At 38.7% G+C, this 18,273-nt stretch overlaps 1 protein-coding gene across 3 annotated transcripts in view; it reads left to right on the forward strand.

The window, feature by feature from the left end:
* IL17REL (interleukin 17 receptor E like) overlaps nt 1–16,394 on the forward strand; it is a 48,819-nt gene extending 32,425 nt beyond the window's left edge. For 2 of the 3 annotated variants that reach the window (XM_027804573.2, XM_055712686.1), the window contains 9 exons: nt 829–883; nt 3,820–3,983; nt 6,284–6,331; nt 6,982–7,039; nt 7,382–7,527; nt 10,844–10,903; nt 11,968–12,025; nt 14,440–14,494; nt 15,439–16,394. In XM_027804573.2, the coding sequence (XP_027660374.1) occupies nt 829–883; nt 3,820–3,983; nt 6,284–6,331; nt 6,982–7,039; nt 7,382–7,527; nt 10,844–10,903; nt 11,968–12,025; nt 14,440–14,494; nt 15,439–15,466 (672 nt within the window). In that variant the 3' untranslated portion in view covers nt 15,467–16,394. The remainder of the gene's footprint in view (nt 1–828; nt 884–3,819; nt 3,984–6,283; nt 6,332–6,981; nt 7,040–7,381; nt 7,528–10,843; nt 10,904–11,967; nt 12,026–14,439; nt 14,495–15,438) is intronic. The other variant, XM_055712685.1, reaches the window with a different exon arrangement.
* The last annotated feature ends 1,879 nt before the right edge of the window (nt 16,395–18,273 follow it).

Consider the following 18,273-nt stretch of genomic DNA (forward strand, 5'->3'; position numbering starts at 1 on the left):
GGAGATCTAGTTAATGCAGTTGGTTACTCAGCTGACCAAATGTAGATGGCTATTTTGGGATGTGCTAGATAGCACTGCAGACTCCACTGGCTGCATTGGCTAGATCTTCATATGGCTACTATAGTAGTAATTTGGGCACTTTAGTTGCACTGAGATGTGTAAATTGTAGGCATCTAAAATCACATACCTCAATATGCAAGTTGTGACCACAAGGTTTCTTCCAAGCCTAAGAATTATTTTTATTGCACTCTGAAAGCTATGAGGTAACTGGAAAGATGTTATTCCACTCACTGTATGCACAGAGAATTCCACAATATGATTGCTGAGCAAACAGATGGGAACTGTAATAGAAACATTTGAACATTAATCTAAATAATTAGGGTATAGTAACAGCCATGCACATATACTTGCAGATTCGATTGTTAGTCCTCAGATTTTAAGGATATATCCTTTAGCACTGCAAAGGCCAGGAGATCAGATGTTGTCATTCTTGAATGTCTTTTGATACCCCTAGAAAGTAATGACACTGTAAGAAACTTAACGGAAATCAAATCAGAAGACTTTGTAAATGAAACTGGGCTAAATATATGACTCAGTAGGAATAAGGTGTTAGAAGGGATCACCTTAGTTCATCAGCTCCAATCCCCCTAATGATGCACAATAAAATACATATCTAGTGCAAAACTTAATTTAAAAAAAGAACTTCCAAAGCTTTCTAATAAAGTATCTTTATCTTTGGTGGAAAGGTCTTCTGTCACATTCTGTCTGTAATGTTAAAAACTGGTGTATTTGAGAATCTTTAGCTAATGGCCACTTTTTGGTTTGTAGGGTTGGCTGGCAGTTCCAGATGCAAGGAGGATACAACTTTGCCCCTTCGAAAATGGCAAGTACTGCGTGATTGCCCTTTCTATGAGTGATTTTCAGCAGCTCCAGTAGTATGTCATCATTTGAGATTAATCTAAGTTGAAAAACATACATTGCAAAACTTCAAGGAAATCATCATATTGGTTTGTTATACTGTGGGTAGCTGAAGTAACTTACTTTCAGACCAAATTGTTCACCAAGTTTATGCCAATATAAACACTAAGTAACTTTCTAGTCATTTCCCACATTTGCTTAAGTCATATGCAAACTGGCCAGAGGGAAGCAAAGCCAATGAGGTCAGCTTTGAAATGCTGGTGTGAGAATAGGGCTTCAAGAAGAAGGTGCCTGACACCCAGCTTAAAGGAGGGAGCAGGGGGTTGAAGAACAAGACAGTTAACTGCATGTGGGAGCTCCCATACTTCGTGGGAAACCATTGACACATAATGTTCCAGAAAAGTCAGAGTTTGGTCTGAGGTAACAGCTGAAAAAGAAAGGGATTTTTTTTTCTATTTATGCAATAGGGAGCACTTACAGGAATGCTCCAGCTCTGTCTGTAGCTATGTCTATGTCATTTAGTCAGAGCTGGCTTCAAGGTCATCAAGGCAAAGCCAGTTGGCCATCTGCAGTATGAAGTCCTCTATTCTTAGTAGCTGTTCAGCTTCTGGCTGGGTCTCATGGGGCACAGGTTGTTTTCTTCCAAATTTTCTCGTATCTCTAGGTATTTCCTGTACTTGGAGTGGTTATGCTTTGCAAGTGCGGGAAATTGGGTTCATCAATCCCATGATTTCTTCCTTCCTTCTAAATTTGCTTCTTTTTCTTCCCCTTCTGCTGCACTCATTCTCCTCTCTGATGCCAGTGAATCAGAAGTATGGGGATAGCTGGAGCACAGGTTACAAAGCTTTATTAGTCAGAGGAAGGGTAGTAGGTGCTTTGGCACACTGAGCCTCTTAAAGCTTATTTCTGTCCATTTAGGAAGTTCCAATGGACAATTACAATTGAAAACTTAACTTATAGCTTTGGTACGGAAGTGAATATGGGAAATACTATTTTACAGCTATCTTTTTTGTTTACTCAGCTATCCTCTTTGCAGGAATCTCAAGCAATTTTTCAGACTAGCACGCAGCTGTTTGAGTATTTAAGTATATAAGGAATTCCAGCTTTTGAGCCACGTATCTTTCTTTTTCCTAACTGACAGCTCTGTTTGCTGGAATATCTAAAGTAGACTGGGTTTTTTGACTCATTTATCATTGATGTAATAAAGTTGGGATTATAGAGTTAGTTCTCTGGTAGGAGGTAATTAACAGTTGTGTATCAGAAAGAAGCTTCTCTGTGTAATAACTGTTTGGGGTTAATGTAACTAAGAGAAGAAAAGGAAAAAAGAATGTCTATTGGTTACTAAGCCATGTAATTATATGAGACTGAAGATGAATGAGCATCTTTATTATCATGTAAATAAGTAGATGCCACAAAGGAATAAAAGAGAAGGGAAGTCTGGTAATAAGTCAATGAGCAGGCCTGGAAACAAACCTGACAAGTCTTAACTGTGGTACTATTCTCTTAAGTATTAGGATTACACTTACATTATATCTACATTCTTACAGACTGTTACATTTAAAATGTAGCTGTGAAAACTGTCAGAAATGTTGGGACTCAGGACTTTGCAGTCAGGTTAAATATTTTCTAAACATTAGCTTTATAGTAATGTCCATTTATTAAAAATGGCATTTTAAAAAAAGAATCAAAATTTCCAGCAGTTTTTTTAAAAATGGCATTAAAATTTTCACTTCCTAGAAAGTTCCAGTATTTTGATGTATACGCATTGGGACACAAAGTTAAGATGGAAAGAGGCTTGGCAGAATCTGGAAAGTTTCTATTAGAAAATGTCCAAAGGTTTTATTTCAGGACATTTCTGAGAGAAGTAGTACCAATAGGAATGTTATACGTGGTGGGAATTGAATTTGGACAGCTGGTGTTTCCACCCTAATGTAGATTGTGCTTCACTTTGCTGCGTTTTCTAGTCACACGTATTGTTCACTTCTCTTGAACATACAACTGGCCATGTTTCCAAGTTTTTGCTTCACAAATGGTTTCAGAAATACATTTTTCTCCTACTTCTGACAATTAGAGAGATGCAAAACTTTCCAAATTACTTCTTTAAGAGCTGAAATATCAGTTTGAAATTCATACTGGAAATCCTCTCATCCACGTGCAGCTAAATGGCAGAGAAAGTCATAGGAAGTGACTAATTTCACCAATCAGATAAATAAGACAGCTTTTATTTTATAACAGTGCCTATTTAAGGTATCCCCAAATAGATTTTGACTAGGTCTGAAATTATGATGTTCCTAGTATACATACAAATAAGATTTATATAAATCCTGTGGAAAAATTATTTACTGTGAATTACTTGCATAGCTTTGTTTACTATTGGAGCTCTTGATATTCAGCTAAAGGCTTGAATTTATCTTCTTACGTATACATTGTGTACATGTAAGTCCTACACAAGATGCACAGAAAACTGTCTCCAATACCATGACCTCTGATCATTAATGTATGGGTTAATTCCAGTTTACCATATGCAGTTAGGTGAAGGTCTTTGGTTAGGAATTTACTTGTGTAACACTCCCCCCTGTGAGTGATGGGCAGAGGACGCACTCCTAGGAGCTTATGCAGCCTACTTCAGAGTCCTGGTGATGCCTGCCTGGTCACTCTAGTGGGAGACTGGTAAGACTAAGCTCTCAGGTTGAGTATCTCTGGTAAACGCCAACACTATGGTGGGATGAATTCAAGTTTTACAGTGCTACAGCGTGAAACACAGCAGAACTGATTGGTGAAAATGACAAGGAAATGGAAAAGCAATGCTTTTGGGTTTAAGCACATGTATAGGTACCAGATTTATGAACAGTTTTGATTCGTTTTTAGACAACTTGAATAACGTTTCCACTCTGTGCACAGATACGAAGGCGCTATGGGATAACATCGTTTATAACCCAGCGACACAAACCCTAGCTTGGGAGCCAGCCTGTCCTGTGCTTGTCATGGTTAACCTATGCAGGTTAATGAAGTCTGATGACCACTGTGAAGATATACAAAACTCTTCCAAAAATTCTCCTGAGAAAGTAAGAGCTTATGCAGATTTAGTCAAACTGCGAGATTGAAGGCCATCATCAAAGGCATAATGTGAAGAGCTAGACTTTGGAACAGGAGCAGTTGCAAATTCCTCTCCTCTTCTCTGACACTTAAAATTATTCATGATCACAGTCTGTTCTTTCACACTAACCACATGATTTATTCAAAATGCTCACTGACTCACTATTAAGAATAAAAAGTGGAGATGACTGTGAAGCTAGTAATGTTTGCTAAAGTTTTTTGGGTAAATATGGTCTGCTTTTCATTTATAGTAAAAGCATGATTCATCTGCCCTGCCTTTGTTGTCTAAAAGGTGTTCAAGTCTACACTGTTCAAGTCAGATTCCCTTTAAAGTAAGCAAAACAGACATATTGAGAGGACAACTCATCTGAAGATAGGTGTTTGAGAAAGATGAAGGGATTTCTCCCTGGAGGTACCTCTTTCTTTTCACTGACTATCACAAGAGTTTATTGTGATTAGATCAGATTTGGATATATGACGTTTTGACACCTAAAATCTAAGCCAGATGAAACTAAATCTCTTTAAATCTTATTGGAGACATGATGGTACTTTGGTAGGGCACGATTGTTTTGTACTCTATAAAAATCTCTCTGATTCATCAACCTGGTCCAATGTATTGAAATTGTGGGTGTTGAAATTATGGACTGTTGAGTCCTTCAGTTCTTCCAGCACTGATGTTCTAAAGTTGAAAAGGATTTATATTGCATGTGTCTTGAACTGCTTAATACTTCAATCTGAAGTCTCCCAATGCTGAATGCACTGGATCTATGAGGTTGGTTAGAATTCTGGCTTTCATCTTGAAAAGTAGTTTCAGGCTTTCCTGATTGTAGAGAGAAGCCAGTAAACCCGAGGTAACAACTGAAAAGGCAAATAAAATAAAAAATCTTAATTTTTGAAACTTTACAAGGATTATTCTGATGACATGATTCCTAGGGGGCTGACTCAAGATTGTTGAATGCTTTTTTGACTAGGAGCTCTTGGCCAAATGTTTAGCGATTGTCCAGATTCACCATTTTTTCAGTTTCAACGAAGCTTTAATCTTGCAAACCCAAATATATTTAATTTTACACATGTGAGTGGTCCTTGTGGGATACATCTGCTGACGAGTACAAATCATTGCTTGCAGGAGAGAAAAAAAGCCTAAAATGAGGTTTGGCTGGTAATGGTCATATCTATTACCCAGAACAGAATCCAGGGTTAGTTTATTCCAGACAATGAGTGTTTTCCTGTATCTACTCATTGCATTTAATGGCTGAATATTAGTATTCACCGACACAATTAATTTTCCCTTTTTTTCTAATTAATCCAAAAAGGTTTGGTATTGAATTTAGTCCATTTATTGTACTGTAACCCCAAAACCATCTCTATAGTGTGCTGGAGACTACTGCAGAGATTCCTCAGATAGTGCCAGCTCCCCCAGTAAAGCCACACAGTGCCACACACTCTAGTACCATGCACATGTACTGACTTAGGCCCAAAGCAATACTTCTCTCCAATTAGGCTCTCGACTTTCTCTGTCGATGGCAATGCTGTCTCCATATCTGAGCAGACTCTTACAGAACTGTCTTCTGGGACCCTATTGTAGACATACCCAAGAACGTCCATTATGTTCTTCTCAAAAAAGCTACAGGAAAGAGGTGTTTGATCACGATGCCAGATGTTGTGCTTAGTCACTTGAGAAATGATGTTCATTTAAGTAAGATCACTTATATAGGTAGTAATTGTTTATATGAGACAAGGCTTTTTATGGTGAAGCCCTTGGTGGGTAAATAGTTGTTAATCAAGAAAGTAACATTCTGTAGGTCCCTTAAGTGGATATCTAGAATTCAGTCTATGTTTAAGACTTTTTCTGGGAAAGGGATGTGGAAAATAGAAGTATTTATGAACTGAAGGTTGAACAAAATTTTTGGGTGTATGTTTAAATGTTCTGCTGATTTGTTCATGAGTGGTAAATAAGGGACTGAAACAAGATGACTGTGTAATCAGAATTTTGCACATGAGCCACCACAGAATCAATTAATTTAGCTCTAATGGGCCAGACAGACTATAAAAAATGCTACATGTTACAGTTAAAAAGAAGCAAATTATTCAGTAATCCAAAATAGTGGTTGTTTCTGGTTTTACTATTTTATGTGATTAACTTCCTGAGATGTTTATAAAGTAAAGAAACCAGTTCCTTTCTCAGTAGTCAAACCATGAAAATATTGATTAATTGATGTTGTGAAACTAGTTAATGAAACTAGCTAATGCTGAGTGCTTTCTTTTCAAGCAGGTTAAATATTCTCGTGTGGACACTCACCCAAGACTTTGCATGAAGGTAAAGGGATTTCTTTGGAAAACATCTATTAACTCCCCTCTTTCTGTCAGCTCTAGAAACCGTAAGTTGCTAACATTCTTTAGGATCAGTATTTTTATCTCATAGCTTATTTCATAGCTCTGATGAATGGGAAGTAAGAATGAGGGAAATGTGAAAGATCAGATTAAAAGGAGGCTCTTTGGAAGTGCAGCAGCAATGATAGGACAGAGGTCAGGTTGTGCCCTCTTTGCTTAAGAAAAGCAGTGAAAATGTTTGAGGTCAATGCAAACTCTGAAGCATGCACTAAACGTATAAAGTTTTCTGTTTTAAATATTTGATAATAAAAATGATAATACATTACATTTACTAGAGTACCTTTTATTATTTTAGTTGAGAAAAAATTGCCACATAGTTAATATAGGCATGTGTTATCTTTTAGATTACTTTTAAGTCAATGGAACTACACATTTCTGTGAATTAAGCATGTGTATAAATACCTGAAGAATTGGGGAAACTAATTTAAATCAAGAGTTGGAAGATATCGTAGAGCCGGAAAGCTGTGCATTGACCTTCTGCAACTTTCTGGAATGCACTGATCATTTCTAGTTGAATCTGTAGCCATAGATTGAAATTGAAAATTCAGTTTTCCTAACAGATTTCTCTGCTTTCAGTTTACAACCAAGCAAGGCTCTTGGATTAAATGTCCGTTTGCTCATGGAGAGTTTCCAGGTACACATATTTTTTTTAATTACAAAATATTAAATTGTGAGAGCTATTTAAATCAGTCACTAGATATAAGCCTTCTCCAGTATGCAGGTGAGAAATTTTCACAACACTGTAGCTTGTAAATTACGGCAAAGAGATTTGACATCTTGTTACTTCTGTGTATCCCCAGTAGATCAAGTGTTTATCAGTATAAAAAGTAACTTGTGGGAATCAAAATAATTACTTGCATATCATTTGGTGGAAAATTTAACTAATTAGAAAGGCTTTTATTTTAGATACAACAATTTAGAATATAATATATTTCTCCTTGTACATCTAAAAATAAGTCTTTTCCCCTAATATCAGCTTGGAAAATGAGAACTGCTGCAGCTGCAGAACAGATAAAAGTTTTCTTCACATCCCAAACCAAGGCACAATTCTCAGTGCTTGTGTGTAACAGGACGCAGCTGGCCTCATGTGAATCTCTTGGGATGCACCATTCAATCTCTGTGGTTTGTATATATTATTTCTTAATCGTTGTAAAACTTTGAAACATATCTAACTGCATTCATTTGTTATGCCATTTATCTGCAGCTTGAAAGCATTAATAAACCCGTGCATATACATATTGGAACAATTACTGGAACATTTTAAAGCATGTAGTTCTAAATCTGATCTCACACTGAACTAAAAAATAAATAAAGAACCTGAAGTCAAATGAGTCACATCAAAGGGAGTGACTATTGCACAGAACCTTAATATTCTTTTAACATAATTTTTGTGGTGTAATATTTGTATTATGTATATAGTAAATTAAATACTGTTAGTATTGCATATATGGGTCACTGATACAGCTGACCTGGCAGATCTCACATCATGAAATGTAAGACTTGAGGCATAAATCCATGGTGATCTTGAACCACTCTAAATCTCACGGCTGCCAAAACAAATTCAACACACAAAATAGGTAAGTTTTTAGCCAAATTAGCTTTTTGAGCCAGCTGACTGTGACTAAACAAATGCTTCTTCCAGCAAAGCAAAGGGAGAGAGGAAAATGATTATGGGAGGGTGAGATTTCTGGTTCAGGCAGCAGCTCATCATGAAATGGGAGCTTCATTCTTCTTTTGCAACTTAGCCTATATCTCATACATTTTCACCACAGCTCTGTGGCTTGCCTTTGCCCTTCAACCCTGCCTACCAGTTACCTTGTTGGCCCGACCTGTGATCTACTGAGGGGTACATCTGGAAAGTGGGGTCAGAAGAGCTGAAGAGTGGCCATAGCATTATTTTTCAAATAGGAGAATATTAGCAGAATAGGTCCCAGGAGCTACTAGGAACACCATGCTGAAAGGCATCCTGATGGTTCAGCTGCCAGCTCCTCAGTAGTCTTTTGTCCACCCCTAAATCTATCATAGAATCATAGAACGGCTTGGGTTTGAAGAGACCTTAAAAATCATCTTGTTCCAACACCCTGCCATGGGCAGGGACACCTTCCACTAGACCAGGTTGCTCAAAGCCCCATCCAACCTGGCCTTGAACACTTCCAGGGATGCATCGACAACTTCTCTGAGCAACCTGTTCCAGTGTCTCACCACAGTCATAAGGACAAATTTCTTCCTTATATCGAATCTAGATCTGTCCTGTTTGAGCTTAAAGCCATTACCCCTTGTCATATCGCTACATGCCCTTGTCAGAAGTCCCTCTCCAGCTTTCTTGTAGGCCCCCTTTAGGTACTGGAAGGCTGCTATAAGGTCTTCCCAGAGCCTTCTCTTCTCCAGGCTGAACAACCTCAGCTCTCTGAGCCTGATCATCTTCATGGCCATCCCCTGGATTCAGTCGAACAGGTCCACGTCCTTCTTGTGTTGGGGGCCCCAGAGCTGAAGGCAGTACTCCAGGGAGGGTCTCATGACAGTGGAGTAGAGGGGGAGAATTGCCTCCCTCAGCCTGCTGGCCATGGTTCTTTTGAGGCAGCCCAGGCTATGGTTGGCTTTCTGGGCTGCCGGTGCACATTGCTGGGCCCTGTTGAGCTTCTCATCCACCAGCACCCCCAAGTCCTTCTCCTTAGGGCTGCTCTTAGTCCGTTCTCTGCCCAGCCTGTATTTGCGCTTGGGATTGCCCGACCCACACGCAGGACTTTGCAAAGTGAGCTCCTGCTGTCTGCTCAGCTGACCGGGTATATGAGATGTCATACAGCAGATTTTGAGAAAGTTGAGAAATATCCAGATGTGATTTCTACTTTTACTCTTGACTCTGCCCATTACTTCACTCTGCTGTAGGGGGACGTGCTTTAGAAGACAAAAGCATGTTATAGCTCCTACACCTGTCCTCTTTCTAGAATATATTCCAGCTGTGCTTCTTTCTTTGCCACTGTATGCAGGTATAAGCTGGAACTATGACTTTTTCAAGTACCTCTGATGCTTTCAGTGTACAGGGTGCACATACCAGCGGGTAGCTGAGAAGCAGGCAGCTATGAAGAAGGGCTTCTTAAACTCAAAGGGGTGGACACTGAAAGCTGAATTTTTTTTCTAATGAGTCAGTTTAGGTCTTTATTACATCTCTGGTGCTGAATTTAACAGAGCAGCTGTAAAAGCAGAGTTTCCCAAGTCATCTTTGCTGCTCAAGCTGAGGACGTCCTTAAGTGGAACACAATAACTGCAGGAGACCCCAGACCTGAGTAATCATGGGGAAAAGCTGGGAAAAACCAGCTATTCTAATCAACACAAATTACAGAGGGCACTGGTGGTGCTAGCAAGGGTCTGTCCTAATGGGGCAAGGTATCTGGGGAAATGTATAACTGACAAAGATGGAGATCTGTGTGGTAGAAGAGCTGTCAACACTATGTTCAGTGAACACTTACAGTGGCACTTCCCTTCAGCTGGCTTGTTTCACGTGAAACCTGTGGAGTTTAGACTTTCTGGTTTTAAAGCTTCCCTGTGTGAATTGCTAAGTGAGAAGGGTAACGGTGGAGCACCAATACATCACAGCTAGGTATTGAAGTGTATGTCTCCTGAAGGACTCATGCATTTAAAAACACTATTTTCTTCTCTCTGGTACAAAGCTGTTATGTCCTCTGCTACTGTGACAGAATGGGAGCCCGCGTGAATTACATACAGTTCCTGTCTCAACACCATGAGCAATATACGCAAAGTTTACATCAAGACAGCTCTGTGTTCCCAGAAAACAATGTTCATTCTCTACCTAGTATTCCTTGTTCAGTTGTTCTTGAAAAAGAACACATTCACCTAATTTGCCCCAAATTATTTTTGGAGTTTGCCACACTAAAGAAGGCGGTGTAGGATTCATAGCTATTGATGGAGTAACTAACATTGTTTTGAGGACAAACCATAAATGATTAAACATCAAGTGTCAGAACAGTCATACAGGACGATTTTACCCTAAGGCTGAACTTGTTCTCAGTGTACAATGTAATGGGAAATCCAGAACTATAAGGAAAGGGTTATTGCTTCAACTCATGTACACCAGGGAAAAGAAGTGAAGATGATCATTGACTAACACAGTGTAAGCAGCCGTGGCAGGGAGAGTGTCCTGCTTTATGATGCTTCGTAAAGCGCAGGAATATTAGCCCTCTTCCTGTGCTGCCCAGACTGTGCTTGGCAAAATTACACCAGCTGCTTATGGTCATTGAGGTCCAGGGATATCTCTGAAAGTAAATAACCTTCTATAACAAATATATATTTTATTAATTTCCTGACACAGTACTACCTGTAACATTATTGGCAAACCAACCAGAGAACTGGAGAGACACGATACATTTTCATTGTTCCGGGGTCTGGAAAATAATAGTTTTCATTTTTTTCTTTTCATTAGGGAGATTCTGTATCAATCACTATGTCACGGGAAATGTGTGGGTCAACAATTTGCATTCAGGTATGTGTCTTGATTTTGCCACATACTCTGTACAAAATAAACAAATCATCAAAACCTCCCCCAAAACAACAACAACAACAAAAAAGCCCAGCAGGCATCTCTCTGCTTTCTTCCCCCAGCCAAATCTGATTATTCTGTGAACGGAGTTGGCAAAGAGCATTATTTATAGCTTGATGTGCCTCCACCACCTCTTGTTGATGTGACATTAATTAACAGAGAAGTTGCTCTCCATGATCTTGCTCCTTGTCAGTGGCAGATAAAGGGATATCATGAGGAAATTGCTTATCCTCTCTTTATATATTCCTTTGTAATAAAAAGTTCCACAGTATCAAAAGATCCAACTGAGTCATAGATGAATTTTTCAAAAATAGACATTAGCTGGAAAAGGTTAGGCTATAGCAAACAGCATAGTAAGTGCACAGTATGCTAGAATTAGCACACCTGAAAGCAGAGCTGAGCAAATAATTTCTGACATTTTTGCACACTATTTTTGTAGCTGAACTTTATTAAGACAATGTTAATAGAAAATGAGCGTGGGGCGGATAGGTTTATTCCTCTCTGGAGTTAATGTTTTCAGAGGACACTGGGAGAACAGAGACTGACAGCTGGAGCTGCAAGGCTCCAGCGGCTGCCCTGGAAGGCCCTTGTCATCTTCACTTTTGACTGCTGGGAGGAAAGGGGCAAGATGAAAGTGAGATTGGCAAGAGCCTCTGGGTAATGGGAGTTGTTCTTCGTTCCCTAGTGACAAATCAGATTTGGTGGTAAAATGGTTATTTTCCTGTGTAAATTATTTATTTTGTAAATAAAACATTATCTGTCAGAATAGAGTTCTCCACCCTCCAAAAAGAAATCAGATTAGCTTTATTATTTAGAAACCTAAAAGTGATTGCAACTCACTAAATATATACTAGACCAGCCATCTTCACATGCATTTATTTAAAAACAGATTAAAAAATGCAGTCACTTGAGTAAACTAATAAAACAATCTCATTTTGTCAACACAAGTGTTTAGTAACCGTTCTGCTGAAAGGGGGGGAATAAGCCTCAATTCTTTCTTTTAAAAGGGCTGGAGGACAGATGTAGATTACTCAGTTCCACTGCAGACCTGTGATATTCACTGTGGTAAGTATGAATGATAACAAAAGAATTAGGTCCTGCCTGTATGGAAGATGGCATCGCAGGTGTTTTCATTGGGAACCTGAGGTGGCATTCACCTGACTGAATGTAGACGTCTGCAAGCGAGCTAGATATGCTCAGCTTCCCTTATGGACAATGGACTCGCATACCTCAACTAGCTTTTAATTAGCTAGTGCAAGGGCAACTTGTGTGGCTGGCTGTTTTCTCTGCTTCCTGGGTGAATTTTCCATCCTGTGCCAAGTTCTGCATGGCACACCTCTGTTTACCTTGCTGTCAGTACATGAGGTAACTAGTTCAAAACAGTCCTTGGCGAGTAGGCACGCAGTGCTGTCATTTGTACTGATTGCAGCACAGCCCTGCTGTTATCTGCAAATGGGACAGTAGTGCTTCCCTCCGCTGCAGAAGTACAGTGAGGATTTTATTATTTGAGATACGCTCAGATACGCTCACGGAGTCAGAATATTCTGAAAACTCCCAAGGCCTGAAAGTAAGGCGTTGTAGAAGTTGGTGAGTTCAGAGTGGACTAAGGCTGTGAAGTTCGCGGTGAAGGGCGCAGGAGTGGATTGACTAGTTTAGAACTAAAAAGTCTAAAATTGAGAAGGCTCAGTCTGAGCATTTCCAAAAACACCTCCCCAGACCTGCCCAAAAAAGCAACCTCCCCTCCCAGTTCACTGTACACATAGTGATTCCTATGACAGATTTTCTCTGTTTAAAAATACCTGTCAGTTAACTATAGCTTCAGGTTTGGAAGCACGATACTAAAAAGGAGGGGGCTTGAATCTGTGATATAAATGTAGTTCTCTGTGGAAGCACTTGCATAACGTTAGTTCAGGTTTCTTCTCCACTTAAAAACTCATAACAAGCCCACTCAAGATGAGTAAATTAAATTATCAGAGTGTTGTGATTCATGTAGTCTGGATGCATTTTTCTTATTCGTATTTTCCTTTTAACAAATATGAAGGGTATGATGAAAGCATGTAAAATAATGGAAGGCCTCAGAGATGGCAGTCTGGGAATTCCCCTCTACCTTGCAGTAGGAGAGAATGGGTCTGTGTATTAAATGAAAATAGTGGAACACTGAAAACTGACTAAAGAACTTCTTGAGCACAGTATTTGATTTAAATGTGAAACGTCACAATTTTTTTGTTCTAATTAGGAATTTGTGGAGATTCAGAAAAAAATATGAGAAACTGTGCATATCAAGAATATCAGGACTGTAATACATGATCACTATGTTTGTTGTGAAGTGGATATTAACCTCATGCCTCATGGATTCTGCCATACTTTATATATGATGGAATAATGTGATCCACGTTAGTGGGTGGATAATTCCATCTCTGTCAGCTGACTAGGAGGGTGTTCCCAAAACCTCCCTCTAAAGCTTATGGTACAAGTCAGTGTCAGAGATGGGACACTGAACTGGGTGGGTACAACTCATTGCTATAATTCTGTATTCTTAATGACTTCTCAGGAGCCTTCAACTGCTTGTCATATGTAAGATTTTTAATGCAACAGTAATAGCATTGCTACTAAAGGACTTTTGTATTCTTAAATGCTTATTTTCTCTGACAAAGATATTTTCTCCAGCACTAGATTTTTAAAATAGGGAGAAAATGAAAATTTCTTAAAGATGATGTCACTGAGGGTGATAATTCTTTCACTGGGGTGCTGTTGTGTTTGAACCTGAGATGTTCAGGAAAACAATCCACATGAATGCGAAGGGAACATTAAACCTAAGATATGACCATAATTTGCCACAATTTGGATTAAACAAAATGTCAAAGTAAATGAGAAATAATCTCATAATGGCATAATGAAAATAGTGAAAATATTTACTGCATACATCTTTGTAAAACAGATTTACGTTAAGTATCAGTGTTAAAGATACCAAGCAGTGTCAGCGTGTCCAAAAGAGTCATGACGTTATTCTTAAATCTTAAAACCAAGATTCCAGCGATGACAGTATCTATTTAAAAAAATGAGTGTAGCTAACCATCATGAAGGCTACTCTCTTTCCAGCTGCAAGAAGAGTTCTCTGCCATGTAGGATGCATTATACTGCAGTGCATTGCATTTTTCTATCAGTAGTTGTGCTTTGGCATTAGAGTAGCTTAGCTTATTTGCTCTACAGAGGATGGAAATGGGATTTTTTTTTTTTCATTTAATAGCATTGACTTAGAAGCAAAATTTTGTGGTTTTTTAAAAATTTTATTTCTTTTTTGGCCACTTTTCTGGATTCTGTTTAATGTAACCAAACATTTTGAGACATTATTCCACCAGTTAAAAAAGAAACGTATTTATTCTGAATGAAACAGTAACTCACATCACTTAATGTGAGAATAAAAATGTGAATCATAATGAAAACAAATTGGTAACCTACATTTGAACTTGTTTCTTCAGGTTTCCATGGTCAGATGTACGGTGATGGAAATGCAGCAAAGGCCATGACAAACAGGTATCCATCCAATGTGTAGTTGTTTTAAACTATCAACTTTTAAACTGTTTTAAACTGGGTTTAAAATCAAGTTTTAAACTGTTCTCAAGTATCTTTGAGAGTTGATAGAGTTGCTAATCATGAAAACATATCATTGGCCTCCCTAAGGAACAGAAGCAATATCTGAGTGAATTTTGCACTAGCCAGCAGGAACATCAGGTTCCTATCTCTCCCCTTGCTTTGTCCCCCCTGAAGACATCTCTTGCTCCTGTGCTTTCTCTCCTCTTGCAACAGAGACAATTTGCAGAGTACTAAGATAACCTTCAAGAGCCCTGGAACAATCTCGGATCTGCTGAGCATGACATTCACATTATTAGCACCTGTCACCTGCTTTCTCCCTACATTTGCAAGCAGATCAGTTCCCTCTGTGCTCTCACTCATTAGACATGTCTGCTCATCTGTTGCAGTGCTTCTTTTCATTCCCACAGCCCTTTGCAATACACATCTTCCTAAGCTGTAAACAAATAAATAATGAATGCTGCCCATGGATGTATGATTTGGTAGACCCTGAAATCTTAAAAATGCTCTTCCTTTAAGGATACTCTTACAGAGGCAACATAGAATAGTGAAAGCAGCCTAGAACTCCAGAGGGAGTAGAGATGCTCTGAAAAGCTCTTTTTCAAAGACAGGAAAAAGATGCAGCTCATATAACTGAGAAGGGGCTACCATCTTTGAGGTAGTCTTTGGCTTTTCCCTTGCCAGAAGATACCATTCAGAATAGAGTACCTTAGTTTTGTTCATTTGTTCATGTGAGTGCTGTTTGCACTGTGACAGTCAAGCCCACAAGCTGTAGGCAAATGGTTAGATTTATTTAACTCCAGCGATGTATGAATGCAGTGAACTCTCTTATACTTCAGAGAAAAAAAGCAAATCTTCTTTCCTCTTCTTTTTTTTTTTCCCCCTAGAGTGAAGATTGTGCATTCCTTGCACTGAATTTAACAACACATTTTCAAGGTCGTTAGTATCTTCTCAACACTCAGTTGTATTTTGGTGTAACTTGCGAGTCTTGTCTAACCGGTCATCTTTCATGGTAGCAGTTTCTGCTAATTACTGTGAGATTATTCTCATGAGTGAAAAACTGAGAAAATTAAGCCTATTCTAACATGACCAAAAGAAGCTGGATTATAATTCCTCATTTCCCAGTATTTTAAAAAAATGTCTTAGATGACTTAAAAAATCACGTTCATGTTTTCCTTCTAAATTAATATTTTATATACAATAAGCTATAAATGAGTATTTTCCTAGTACCCTGTGTACCTACAGAACAAGTATTTCAGATTTTCTTCTTTGTAACATTTGTTTTTAAACCATAACAAAATGCTTTTGAGAAATGAAGAATGGAAGAAGTTTTCTCAGCTTTGTTACATTATTCCTTGTAATTTCCTTTGTTTCATTGTGATGATCTCACCGTGCGAGACCATATTCCTTTAAATATATCTAACAACTAATTTCTGTATTTGCATTTGTATTTGACTTGGAGATAACTTTCCTCTTCATATGAGGAGGTGCACATCTTTGGTCTGATAGCTATTTAAAACTGTGATGTTAAAATCCAGCCTAGAAGGAAACCGTTCAGTGGGAAGAACTGAAGTATTTTTCTTTCCCCATTATATCAGTATTTATACTCAATTGTTGGGAATAGTATTACACACTGTACTGATTATCAAACATTTGGCCTTTATTTCACTGAATACCCCTGTCAAACATCCTTATTTCCTGTTGTGTAACAAGGAAATAAGGTCAACTAAAAGATGATTAATAACAAATCCTGAAACCATGTGGAATTGCTCATGTGGGATTTGGAATATGGGTGGGGAGCGAGGGTCTGGAACAAGAAGCTGATCAATAAAAAAAATATTTTCCATCCATTTCAATGTGTTTTTTTGTTTCCAGACTTTCAAAGAGTAATTTACAGGAGACAAATCTGGTGTAAGAGACGTATCTGCTGTGTTAAAACACAAGGTTTTGTGAGGTGCCCTGGAGAGGACAAATTCTGCTTGGCTCTGTTGATATCAAAGCTTCATTGTGTAGACTGCACATCTATTAGAGATATTCTTATTCTGAGCAGGGCTACAGCTCCAAAAGCAAAGGCAGCAAGGCAGCTTTCCTAAAGCATTTAGTTACTTGCTTTGGCTGTGAAATAGCAGCACTGATCTACTCAGACATCTGCTTTTCCATTAATACCCTCCAGACTGCAGCCAGAAACAAGACGTTCAGCCCTTCAATGGAGAGAGCATCATAACATCACTCCTTTCCTCTAGTGGAAAAGGCTTTTCTGCGGGAAAGGTCGATTTGTACAGTGTGCTTTTCATTGCAGCGAAGTCTTAAGATCAACTTTTTGAATATGTCCTCAGACTGAAAATGAATTAAAATTATACAGGTGTGGCAGGATCTGAAAACCTAATAGCTAAGACAAACCACCACCTCCAATGACAAGCTCTCATGAGGTTCTGAAGCAACAGTAGCTGTGCTGAAGCCGGGTGCTTTCAATGATAAGATCCTGTTTCAGCTGCACAGACAGTAAATTTCTTGCAGTATATCTTCTCTTATCAGCTGCAGTGACAGAAATACCAAAGAGAATGTGACCAGCCATGGTCCCGATCACTTTGGTGTTGTTTTACACGAAAGCTGGAATGGTGAATATAGCTGATGTCTCTTAAATTAACTGTGTGAAAGTAAAGTGTTCATTCAAAGGTGGTAGTCTAGGTTCCCATGACGGCCACTGCAGAGAGACAGGTGCTTCCCAAGCATATTTCATTCTGCTTGGATACTTGTTTTAGAGGGAGTCTAGACAAGTTAGCCTAAATGCTTGCCATTAAGACATCCCTGCTTATGGCAATGTTTGCAAATAATCCCTAATAGTATTTCCATGCTTCGGCTCAGGTCTGTCTTTCTGCATTTATCTAGTGAGAAAATTGCTGGTAGCTTTTCTGATTGACTCCTAAGCTGATCTTTAAAGAGTCCCGTTTCTAATACACTACTTCAGGTAAACATTGTCTCTTCTGAATACAAAATTCCTGCTTCAACTGAGACAAGCTCTTCCTGTTCTCTCAAACAGTAACCGGACCACCCTATACATGTAGTGCACTGGAAGGAGTTCCACTCAAGCGGTGCCTTTTCTAGAGAAGTTAGTCCTGCATTACTAAGCTACCAGACACTACTGTCCTTGTGACATTATAGCTGCAAAAATAAAGTGGTTTTTGGCTTTTTCACAAGGCATTTTGAACATTGGTAGGTCAATCCTGAAAGAAGAAAGTACGAGAATCTTTCCCAACTCTAAAAGTACTCATTTCACTCTGCTGACCCCTGAAATGTTTTCTTTTTCTCACCCAAACTATGCAACGATGTTGCAATATTAACCAGTGCATAAGTAAATGTGCTGTAATAACCGCCAAATGCAAACATCCCCTATGTGATTGTCTGTAGACTTGGCTAATTGTGTAGAGCCTCCATTCTTTTGTTAAAGGAAATTCCTTTAACTGACTGGGCTCAGTCCAGTCACCCTGTTTGGAGACAACCTGCAGTTATTTGATTTTCATTTCATAAGTACATTCTTACTATTATCACAGAGCATCATTGTCCCAGTTCTTCTAAGCTATTAGCATATATCGGAAAATCACTGAGGTATAGCAAAAGCACTAATAGATGCTTTGTAGTAGTTTCTTCAAAAGGCATTGTGTCTAGTGCATTGCACAAACCTGAAATTAATATTTAAAGTTACCACATAAATTAAAGCAGTT

The sequence above is a fragment of the Falco cherrug genome, chromosome 5, assembly GCF_023634085.1.
Source record: "Falco cherrug isolate bFalChe1 chromosome 5, bFalChe1.pri, whole genome shotgun sequence".
Classification (NCBI taxonomy): Eukaryota; Metazoa; Chordata; class Aves; order Falconiformes; family Falconidae; genus Falco; species Falco cherrug.